We start from the raw sequence: 11663 nt of genomic DNA, 5'->3' as shown, positions 1-11663 counted from the left end.
GGGACGGGGAGCGACGGAGGGACGGGGAGCGACGGAGGGACGGGGAGAGACTGAGGGACGGGGATTGACTGAGGGACGGGGAGCGACGGAGGGACGGGAGCGACTTGCCCTCTGCTGAGCAACACGGTGTTCCCCAGACTCGAGGGTCCTCGGCGGAGATACAAACCTATACGGCACAGCTGCCATCGGGACCCAACTCGCACCACCTGGGACTCAGGGGCAAGGGAACGCCACAAAACATGATGTGTGCTCCCTGCCATGCTGAAGGAAGGCCATAGTGAGAGGCTGGCTTCGCTGTTTCAAGCAGGGCAGTCAGACTCCAGACCAGACACGGCCAGAAAAGCTGGACACAAGTGGTACCACCAACAGAGGTGGCTAAGCCCTGCCTCGAGTGGGCCCTCAACAGCAAGGCCACCCCAATGCCCTTGCACTGTCCCCTGCCCAGCGAGGACTGAGCCAGGAGTGGGATGGTGCCTCTCGCCTACTCTCTGCCCTTGCCTGGGAGCCCTGAGCCCCCTCCCTGAGATCAAACCTGCTGTCCGTGGGGAGGGGCCACCCCTGGCAGAATGAGGGGCTTGGCAGGATGGCAGCGGCCCTCTTGTGCTGGGGAAGACAAAAGAGGTGGAAGTTAGTTCGGGGCTCAGGCGACTACCGGGCTCTGGCCCCAGCACAGCACCTGTGGATTGGGGGACCTTACTCGAGGTCCCTGTGGCCCAGCCCTGCTCCACTCCTCACCAGCGAGAAGCCCCAGGACGCCACCCCCTGAGCCTCCATTTCTTTGCCTATAAATCAGGGTTCTTGGAAAGTTGCGGGACTATGGAGAGCACCTGGCAGGGGCCTGCATGACGGTGGCATTCAGACCTCCACGCTGCTGCCACCATCGGTATTAGGATGGTCTCTGGGTTTTAACAGGGATGAGAAGCCTGGCTGTGGCGTTTACCCGGCAACGGGAGTAACCACACCCCTGCCTCCCACAGGAAGGCCCTGGACACAGTGGAGCCTCAGGGATCTGGAGGCACAGACGTGGGAGTCCCGTCCCTTGGGGTTTTAACAGTTAGACACGTGCTGCCCCAAATCCCAGCACTGGACAGTTGCCCTGAGGTTGGTGGTCATGTGGCCCCACGGCCCAGCCCGCTGTCCCTGTCCCTGGTTTTTGGTGAGATTTGAGCACCGCGGAGGCTCCATGCATTATACATGGAGAGCATCGTGGTGAGCCAGGTCACAGGCCTGTAATGCCACCTGGGCAGAGAGAATCACGGCCCACGGATGGGTGCCGGACAGCAGTTGCCATGGCTGAGATTCCATTACTGACTGGGCGGGTACCACCCTTCCCAGCAGGAGGAGAGTGCCCAGGAAGCCTCTCACCTTCTCTGGGCCTCAGTTTCCTCGTATATAAAATAAAGATGTCTCAGTACCTTTCTGGACCGAAGAGGGGAGAGCACACCTGTCCCGAGAGCCCACCAGCGCAGGCGCCTCACTGGGTGCTCGAGGAGCTTCTCCTTTACCCAAAAAACAAGGCTCTGGGTCGGCTGCAGTGGCTCACGCCTGTAGTCCCAGCACTTTGGGAGGCAGAGGTGGGAGGATCACTAGAGCCCAGGAGCTCAAGACCAGCCTGGCCAACATGGCCAGACCCCATTTCTACAAAGAATACAAAACTTAGCTGGGTGTGGTGGCATGTGCCTGTAGTTCCAGCTACTTGGGAGGCTGGGGTGGGAGGATCACTGGAGCCTGGAAGGCTGAGGGTGCAGTGAGCTGAGACTGTGCCACTGCACTCCAGCCTGGGTGACAGAGAGAGACCCTGTGGTGAGAAAATTGGGGTTTAGAGATGCTCAGAACTTGCCCGCGCCCCATGCCCAGGAAGGGCAGCGCAGTGCTGGCAGGTGGGGGTGAGTGGGACAGCCCTGGACACCACGGGAGGTGCCAGAGGCTCTTCTCCAAGCATGGAGGGTTCTATGCGCCGTCCCTGCCCAGACAGGGCGCTCAGAGCCCCACAGCCAGGATCCCAGTTGCTTGGCTAGCAGAGGGGAGGGGGCCTGCCTTGAGGGCAGCCCCAGGACTTCAAGACCCCATCTCTCATTGCGTGGAGAGGGGTCCCCAAGGCCCAGGGAGGGGCAGGGCTGGCCGTCCCTAGCACCCTGAGCAGACCCCAAGCTGGGCAGGCCCCACAGACCCGACACAAAGGAGGCACGAGGGGGCACCTCCCACAGGGCAGGTCTCAGCACTGCTGTCCAGCATTGCTCCCCAAGCTGCTGTTGCTCTTGGAATGCACGAGTTCCCTGGGGGCGGAGACACGCTGTGTTGTCATGGGGAAGACGATGGATTTCACCACCTCTTCTGAGGCCAGCTCGGAGGCGGCCAGTGCGAGCAGCCCCTGCGGATTGCATTCCCATCAATATTGCAGCAGGCACATGGCCTCCCCCGGCCCACAGCTGACAGCCTGCTCTCCCTCAGAGGCCGGGAGGGGAGACAGCTCCGGTGATGAGAGATGAGCACCCCCTGCTGTCACCAGACCCTCCCAGAGGCTGAAGACAGAGACATGCTCCAGTCCCGACCCCGAGCTCCCAAACCGGCTCCTGAAGCTGCACACCGAGGAGTCGGGAAGGTGGCAGGGTTGGGTTTTCATGTGCTGGGCAGGGGGCACCCAGGCGCAGGCAGGAGGGGACTGTGGATGGGAAGGACATGGCGAGCCTAACGCAACCCGTCCTCCACTACCACGGGGTCTGGGGACAGAAGGCAGAGGTGCTGCTTGGACAGGAAGCCCACGCATGGGGCCCCAGAATGGCTGGGCAGGAACAGTGTCAGAGACTCCCAGGAGGTTGGGCGGGGCTGTTCCCTTGTGCCAGGGGCTTGTGGAGGCTGGGACACCAGCAGAGCAGCTGCCCTCCCCATCGCCTAATCTTGGCTGCCATCTAGGCAGGAAGTGTAGGGATGGGCCCAAAAGAGGCCGAGGCCGACCCAGCGGCCTTGAAGGAGCTGTGGGAGACCCAGGCAGTCGGGAGACCCAGGCAGTCGGCACTCCTGGGCTGCGGGCCGTGGAGCCCCGCCTTCTGTGGAGAAGCCAGCAGAGCACCACCACCTTCTCAAGCCAAGCCAGAAAGACAGCCTTCTGCTGAACCAGGACCCGTTGGACGTCTAGCAAGCACACCATTTAGTAAATACATGACTTCCAGCAGTGACTGAATTCTGCTTCCTGAAACTGCTGCACCGGGGCAAAACCAGGGCAGAGCCGTGCTCTCTGGAGGCCACCTGAGCCACCTGCGCAGCTCGGCAGGACTGGTGTGGGTTTCCACCAGTGCTAACAGAGGCCCCGGTGGTGGCAGTGTGACAAGTGTCCGGCAGGCCCCAGGGGCTGGGGGGTGGGGGGGACTGTGGCTCTGCCCCAGTTGGCCCCAGATGCTCTGAGAGGACACATCAGAGAAGAGGCCAGCAACCCCTTGGGGAGACAAGGGGTTTAGGGGGTGGAGGGCAATGACACCTTCTGGGCCTCAGTCCCCTCACCCAAAAAGAAGGGTCAGGTGATTTCAGAACACCTTTCTGAAGGGGTGGTCACTAAAAGAAGTGTGATGGAAACTGAGGCAGGTTAGATGAATTTGTCACAGTAACTGCCCTGGGCCTGGAATAGAGAGGGAAGGTTGGGTGGGAGCACATGGGGGTGACCTGACGCCAATGTGGATGCCAAAGCACCCTCTCCCACTGCCTCCTTCATTCATTTGCCCCCATCCACCCTCCTCCACCCACCCAGCTCCTGTCTCCATCCTTCATCCACCCTCCTCCATCCACCCTCCTCCATCCACCCAGCTCCCATCTCCAGCCTTCATCCACTCTCCTCCCTCCTCCATTCCTCTTCTGTCCATTCCTCCTCCATCCACCCTCCTCCATCTCCCCTCCTCCATCCAACTCCTCCATCCAGCTCCTTCATCCATTTCTCCTCCATCCATCCTCTTCCATCCACCCTCCTCCATCCACCCTCCTCCATCCACCCTCCTCCATCCACCCTCTTCCATTCATTCCTCCTCCATTTACCCTCCTCCATCCATCCTCTTCCATTCATTCCTCCTCCATTCACCCTCCTCCATCCATCCTCTTCCATTCATTCCTCCGCCATCCAACTCCTTCATCCATTCCTCCTCCATCCACCTCCTCCATCTATCTCCTCCATCCACCTCCCCCATCCAACTCCTCCATCTACCCTCCTCCATCCAACTCCTCTATCCACCCAGCTCCCATCTCCATCCTTCATCCACCCTCCTCCATCCATTTCTCTTCTGTCCATTCCTCCTTTATCCACCCACCCTCCATCTCCCCTCCTCCATCCAACTCCTCCATCCAACTCCTTCATCCATTTCTCCTCCATCCATCCTCCTCCATCCACCCTCTTCCATCCACCTTCCTACATCCACCGTTCTCCATCCACCCTCCTCCAACCACCCTCCTCCATCCATTCTTCCTCCATCCACCCTCCTCCATCCCTTCCTCCTCCATCCCCCCTCATCCATCTCCCCTCCTCCACCCACCCTCCTCCACCCACCCTCCTCCAACCACTCTCCTCCATCCACCCTCTTCCATGCACCCTCCTCCATCCAGCCTCCTCCGTCCACCTTCCTCCATTTTCCCTCCTCCATCCACTCTCTTCCATCCACCTCCTCCATCCATTCCTCCATCATCCACCCTCCTCCGTCCACCCTCTTCCATCCACCCTCCTCCATCCACCTCCTCCATCCACCCTCCTCCATCCATTCCTCCTCCATCCACCCTCCTCCATCCATTCCTCCATCCATTCCTCCTCCATCCACCCTCCTCCATCCACTCTCCATCCATCCTTTTCCATCCATTCCTCCTCCATTCACCCTCCTCTATCCCTTCCTCCTCCACCCATTCCTCCTCCATCCACCCTCCTCTGTCCATCTCTCCTCCATCCACCCTCCTCCTTCCACCCTTCTTCGTCCACTCCTCTTCCACCCATCTCTTCTCCGTCCGCCCTCCTGAGCTCTCCCCCCTTCATGTAGCCCTCTCCTCATTTCTCACTCCTTTGGCCTCCCTGCCCCATCCATTCCTCCTCTGTTTGTTCCCTCCCCATCCATCCCTTCCTCTGTTCACCCTCATGCATCCACCTGCTTTTCTGTCCATTTGCTCATTTGTTCATTCAGTAAACACTTGTTGAGCCCTGTCATGTGCTAAGGGCTGGGGACTAGTGGGACAGACAAGATCCCTGTCCTTACAAATGGGGAAATGAGAGGCTGTGGGGTCCCAGGCTGAGGGACAAGAGCCAGGGCTGGAATCTGCTGCCTTCCGGCTGCTGCAGGGCTGTTGGCTGCCTTGTGGTCACCTCCGGGAGGTTCTGCTCCCACTCCTGGGGCTCCTCAGTCTGACGTACATCACCCACGAGGAACCCTGGCCACGGAGGCTCTTGAATCACAGGTGTGGTCTCTGTGACCCAGACGAATGGCATGACCTCGCCAAGTTCCAGCCACAAGCCCAGGCCGGGCCCTGGCCACAGCCATGGCCCCAGGCCCTGTCACATGCCCTCTCTCCTGATCCCCGTTACAGCCCCTGTCCTTGTCACAGCCCTGGCCCCACCCATCACAGCCCCTGTCCTGGCCCCTGTCACAGCTCCTGTCACAGCCTGACCCTAGCACTGGCTGCCCTGTGGCACCTCAGTCCTGCCCAGGCCCTTGCTCCTGGCTCCAATGCCATGTATGAGTTGGATATGGTGAGCTTCCCAGCTGACTATGCTGCAGGTTCAGCAGTGGGGTCCTGGCTGGGATCTGGGCCCACCCTCCATGCCTCCAGGGCAGCTGGGGACCCTGAGCCTTACCGGCTGGGCCACCTCCCGCAGGTACTGGGCACAGTCCCGGTGTCCGTGGTACTCCGCCAGGTCCGCCGCCGTGTAACCATCTTCATCCCGCAGGGAGGGGTCCACGTGGTGGGAGACTAGGGTCTGGCAGCACTGCAGTGAGGAGGGTACACGTGTGACCCACCACGACACTCACCAGGTGCCCATGGGCTGGCCCTGTGCAGGCCGCTCCCCTGGCCCCATGGCACAGGCTGCCCTGGTGCCCTTCCCAGCAGGGGCAGGGCTTGAATCTGGGCCGTGGGGTTCCAGAGACCTGCCTAGGAGCACCCAAGCCTCATCCCACAGCCACCCTGTCTTGGCACAGACAGTACCAGGCACTGCATATGAAGCAGTGCTGAGTTGACAGGCATCAGGGTGCCCCGTCCAGACCCCTCACAGCTGCCATGTCCTAGGCATTAAATGCAGAACCAGTTTCCATGTTTGCCACCCTTGGAGATGTGGATCAACGCATGTGAACAAACAAGGCTCAGAGAGACAAGCAACCGGCCCCCGCCCCGGGGACTCAGGGCCACCTCCCACCACAGCCGCACTCTCCATAGGACCATCCTCCTGGCCCCACGAGGTTCCACCCTGGCACCTGGAGTACCAGCTCATGCCTGACCAAGGCTGCTCACCACCTTTGCCAGCCACACTGCATGCTCCTACCCAGCCAACCTGGGGCCAGGGCCCTCCTGACTCCTTGTACCTGATGGGCTCTTGTGATGGGAATGGGGAGGAAGAGGGGAGGGAAGAAAGCTGGGGAGGGAGTCCACAGGACTGGAAGGCTGGAGGACATCTGGGCCTGTGAAGGATTCAGATGGGAGAGGGTCAGGGGACCTCAATAATGAATTCTGTACTTTATTCTGTATGTATTTATTCTACAAATATTTCTGTGTCTCTTTGGTGGTACTAGGGAAACACAAAAACGAACTTGAGTGAGGCGAATGCCGTGTTCACAAAACTGTGCCTTTGACGCAAACGTATCTCTGAGATAGACCAGCTGGGCCTCAGCATCTTTGGGTGACACTGAATTGAACTAAGTAAGAAGTTGTGAGACCCTTGGCCAGGCACGGTGGCTCACGCTTGTAATCCCAGCACTTGAGGCCAAGGCAGGTGGATCACCTGAGGTCAGGAGTTCCAGACCAGCCTGACCAACATGGTGAAACTCTGTTTCTACTAAATACAAAAAATTAGCCAGGTGTGGTGGCAGGTGCCTCTAATCCCAGCTACTCAGGAGGCTGAGGCAGGAGAACTGCTTGAAGCCGGGAGGCAGAAGTTGCAGTGAACCAAGATGGCACCACTGCACTCCAGCCTGGGCAACAAGAGTGAAACTCCATCTCAAAAAAGTTGTGAGACCCCAAAGGAAATTTCAGCTCCTCTCTGGACTGCAGGTGCCTCACCTATAAAAGGTGCAATTAGTGTTCATTCTCTACAGATAAATACAGGTTCAGCATGCATGTGGAGCGGCGCGTGTGCCTGCCGTGAGTAAACACAACGTGACGCTGTCGTGCGTGGCAGGGGGCCTGGCAGCGAAGTCCAGTGGCCTTGAGCTCATCTGGCTCTGTGACTTGCTGGTCAGAGAACTTGGCCAGCTAACTGGGCCTGTCTGTAAAGTAGGGACAGCTGCACTGATCTATGGCCGACACCACCAGCCTTCCTCGTCCCTGGCCCCTACCGACACCCAGCTGTGCAGCTAGCAGGTCAGCTCGAGACCTCAAGGGTGAGTGCCTCGTCCTGGGGAAATTCTTCTCTGGAGGGCTTCCCTTCCCCTCCTTCCTCTGCCCTGAGTTCCATGGCCTCCAAGGTGGCCACAGCCTGAAGAGGCCACGGCACCACCAGAGGAAGGTGGACATGAAGATGGAAAGAGCCCTGCGTCCTGGAAGCCCTGCAGATCCACAAGACCTGCTGCAGAACCACAGGGCCACGGGCTTGTAGTGCCTGAGGATAATGACCCTGTGCCTCTAAGCCGTGGACTCGGGTGTCTGCTCGCACACTGCCTGCCTTCCTGGGTGCCGCGCTACCCTCCAGAGAGTAAGCAGCTCAGGCCAGGGGCCACCGGCTCTGGCACAAATACGCAACCCTGGTTGTGGTGTGAAAGCTGCCACCCATAGCATGGCCGGGTGCACACGAGGCTTTATTTGTGGACACTTTTAACTTCAGATGAGTTTCATGTGTCATGAGATGTGATTCTTTTGCTTTTTCCCCATTTAAAAAGGGGAGAACTATTTTGAGCTTGTGGGGCCACACAAAATCAGGTGTGCGCACACCCCTTCCTGGGGGCCTGCTGGGAGGCTTGAACTAGATAACGCCTGAAGGCTCTTGGAGGACCAGAAGGGCTGAGCCAGTGGCTGGTGTGGCTGAGGAAGCAGGAAGCATTTGTCAGATGTGCAAGGAGGCTGGGGCTGGGAAGGCTGGGGCCGGTTGCTGAAGCCAGTCCCTGGGAGAGGCACTGCTCCCAGAGGCTCTGGGCTGGGGGAATGGCAAAAGTCTGCCAGGACGCGGTGGGTGTGTGGGTGGGTGCAGGCAGAGCGTCCCCAAGGGGCTGTTGCTGGGAAGAGGAGGCCAGGATGCGGAGGAGGGGAGTTACGGGGTCTGCAGGAGTATGAGGGGTGTCACGGTAGAGGAAGGGGGACAGGTATCAGACCTGGCCCCAGATGGTGCTGGGGAGAGAGGGCATGGCCCTGACAGGAACAGAGCCATGGGGAGGAGGAAGGGAACATCTCCCCCAGAGTAATGGACCCCATCGCCGCTGGATTGTCAGCAGAGGGTGGGTGGTGACAGACGGAACTCTGTCCGGAAGTCTGTGCAGAGGCCACAGCAGTGGAAAGGCAGGTGAGCAGACGGATCCACTACTCCAGGGAGGAGAGAACCAGGCGGGTCAAACCAACCCACTGCCCAAGGACATGAAACACGGATTCTCTGTAAAAGTCACCTGCCAACAGCCTCCATAAGGTAACACAGAAGTCAGGGAGGAGTGATCCGGCCACACTCAGGGGAAAAGGAAAGCCTGGGGGGTCGGGGGGTGGTGGGGGAGCCCAGCACTCAGAACTGCCCTTGCCCTGAGCCTGGGCTGATGCCAGAAGAACACTGTCCTCCAGCAGCCTCAGGGGACCAGGCAGGCCAGGAACAGTGCGGGTTCTGCCAAGGGTGGGGGCTCTGGTTGACCACCTCCCGATGTAGGCCAAGGTCTCTACCCTCAGAGAAAACGGAAGCCAGATGCCAGTCAGGCCCCTGCTTCCTATCATGGAGGTGGTCCTGGGAACTTCCTGCCTGGAATGCAGATTAAGATGATCCTGAGCCCACATGTGCCCAGCAAAGGCAAATAAGATATTGCCAAGGCCTCCAGTTATGCCTACACTTCATTTTTCATATTTAATGTCAGCATACGTCAACAAAAATAAAAAATACAAGGAAATAAGATACCATGAATGAGAACCAGAAGACCCAGCCCACAAAGAAATAGAAATAAAGCTCTGAGAACTAACAGACAAAAACAACAGGGCTTACTACTTTTAAATAAAGAAAAACCCAGGCAGCCAGATAACATCTCCTCAAAATAAGAGAGTAAAAATAAACCCCTAAACATTAGTAATTATACGACTGTAGATGGTCTAAATGCACCAATAGATAAAGACTGTCAGGCTGATGAAAAAAACTAAATATGACTGCATGTGGCTAACCAGAGGTACTGGCAAACATAAGGATTCAGAAGGCTGAAAGTAAAGTATGAATAAGCTTCACCATCAAATGAGTACAGAAAGAAAAGTCATGTGTATACATATATCAGATAAAACAGACTAGATATGGGGTTCAAAATATACAAAACAAATGGTGACAGGATTATAGGGAAACACAGACAAATCCAGAATAATAGCCAGGAATGTTTACACACTTCTCTCGAGCCATTTGAAATCCAATAAACTAAAATGTATACCTATGGAGATCTGAAGAACACAATGATATAATGGCATGTAGAGAACAGCCTGCAAACTCTACAGTCTTTCCAAGAACACATGCAACATTGATAAAATTGACCATACACAGGGCAATAAAGTAACTTCTCAAAAAATCAAAGGATTGAAATCACCAGAGTATATTTTCTGACCACAGTGCAATTAATAACAAATAGATAGCCAGAAGGAACGCCTTCATATCTGCAAATTAAGAAACATAATTCCAAGGAATCCCTAGGGCAAATAAGAATCAAAATGGGAATTAGAAAATATTTTTTAACTGAACAATTATCAAACAGTGGGATACAGCTAAAGCAGTACTTGGAGGAAAATTTATAGCCTTCAATAAATATATTACAAAAGAAAAAAGGTTGAAAAGTAAGTGAAGTAGGCACCCATCTCAGTAATTTAGGAAAGAAAGTAATAACAAAGATAAATGTAGAAATTAATAAAATAAAAAAAATACATTGGAGACAATTAAATGCTTTTTGGAGGACCCTGAACAAGTTAAAACCTGACTGTTGGAAAAACTAGTGACTAATAACCAGTGAAGCTGATTGAGACAAAAAAAGAAAGAAGAAAATAACCAACATCAAGAATTAAAAGTGGGGAACTTACTACGTACAGACAATGAAGGATCATCAGGACATTAAAAATAACTTTATGCTAATACACTTAATAACTTAGATAAAATTGATTCCTAGAACATTTCTAGGAAATAAATCCTAGAAAAATACAATTTGATGAAACCAACACATAAGAAATAGAAAGCCCTAGTAGTTCTATAATTAAATAAATTGAATTAGTAATTAAAAACCTTCCCTTAAAGAAACAGCCAGATCCAGAGGATTTCACTAGTGAATTCCACAAAATCTTTAAATAAAAAAATAAGTCTAATGTAACCAAAATGTCTCAAAAAATAGGAAAAGAGAAAACATTCCCTAATTCGTAGCATATTTTGATACCAAAATATAACAAGGATAAAACAAAAAAAGGACATTCCATGCCAATTTTACTCAAGAATATAAGGCCAAAAAATCCTAAACAAAATGTTAGCAAATTGAATTCAGCTATATTTAAAAGGAATAATATGTCATTGAATTTATTCCAGGAATGCAAGGTCGGTGTAACATTTGAAAGTAATCAGGGTAGATCCAGGTATTCTAATGCTGGGTATACATATCCAAAAGATTTGAATGCTGGATCTCAGAGATATTTACACACCCATGTTCATAGTAGCATGATTCACAACAGTCAAAGGGCAGAAAAACCCAAATGTCCATTAACAGATGAATAAAGAAAGAAAATGTGGTATACACTATACAATGGAATATTATTTAGCCATAAAAAAGGAAATTCTGGCTCGTTATAACAGGGATGAACCTTGAGGACATTATGCTAAGTGAACTAAGCCAGAGACAAATGGATAAATGCTGTAAAATTCCACTTATATGAGGTATCCTAAGTCATCAAGTTCATAAAAAACAGAAAGTAGAATGTTGGTTGCCAGGGGCTGGGAGAAAAGGGAGATGGAGAATTGCTGTTTGATGGCCACAGAGTCTCAGTTTTGCAAAATGACAAAGTTGTGGAGATTCTGCTGCACAACAATGTGAACAGACTTAATGCTGCTCAAGTGTATGCTTGAAAATGGTTAACATGGTAAATTTTATGTTATGCATTTTAAAATCACAATTTAACAATTTTTAAAAATAATTAGTGTAGGCCGGGCGCGGTGGCTCAAGCCTGTAATCCCAGCACTTTGGGAGGCTGAGACGGGCGAATCACGAGGTCAGGAGATCGAGACCATCCTGGCTAACACGGTGAAACCCCGTCTCTACTAAAAAAATACAAAAAAACTAGCCGGGCGAGGTGGCAGG

General features: G+C 54.0%; 1 protein-coding gene across 1 annotated transcript in view; it reads right to left on the bottom strand.

Annotated features, from left to right (window-relative positions):
* ESPNL (espin-like) overlaps positions 1 to 11663 on the bottom strand; it is a 29117-nt gene that overhangs the window by 8562 nt on the left and 8892 nt on the right. Inside the window, exon 5 of the mRNA XM_011980315.1 lies at positions 5816 to 5947. Within this exon, the coding sequence (XP_011835705.1) occupies positions 5816 to 5947 (132 nt within the window). The remainder of the gene's footprint in view (positions 1 to 5815; positions 5948 to 11663) is intronic.

The sequence above is a fragment of the Mandrillus leucophaeus genome, unplaced genomic scaffold (assembly GCF_000951045.1).
Source record: "Mandrillus leucophaeus isolate KB7577 unplaced genomic scaffold, Mleu.le_1.0 Scaffold21, whole genome shotgun sequence".
Taxonomy (NCBI): Eukaryota; Metazoa; Chordata; class Mammalia; order Primates; family Cercopithecidae; genus Mandrillus; species Mandrillus leucophaeus.
Note: the sequence above shows the minus strand (reverse complement) of the source record. Positions and strands in the feature narration are given on the sequence as shown.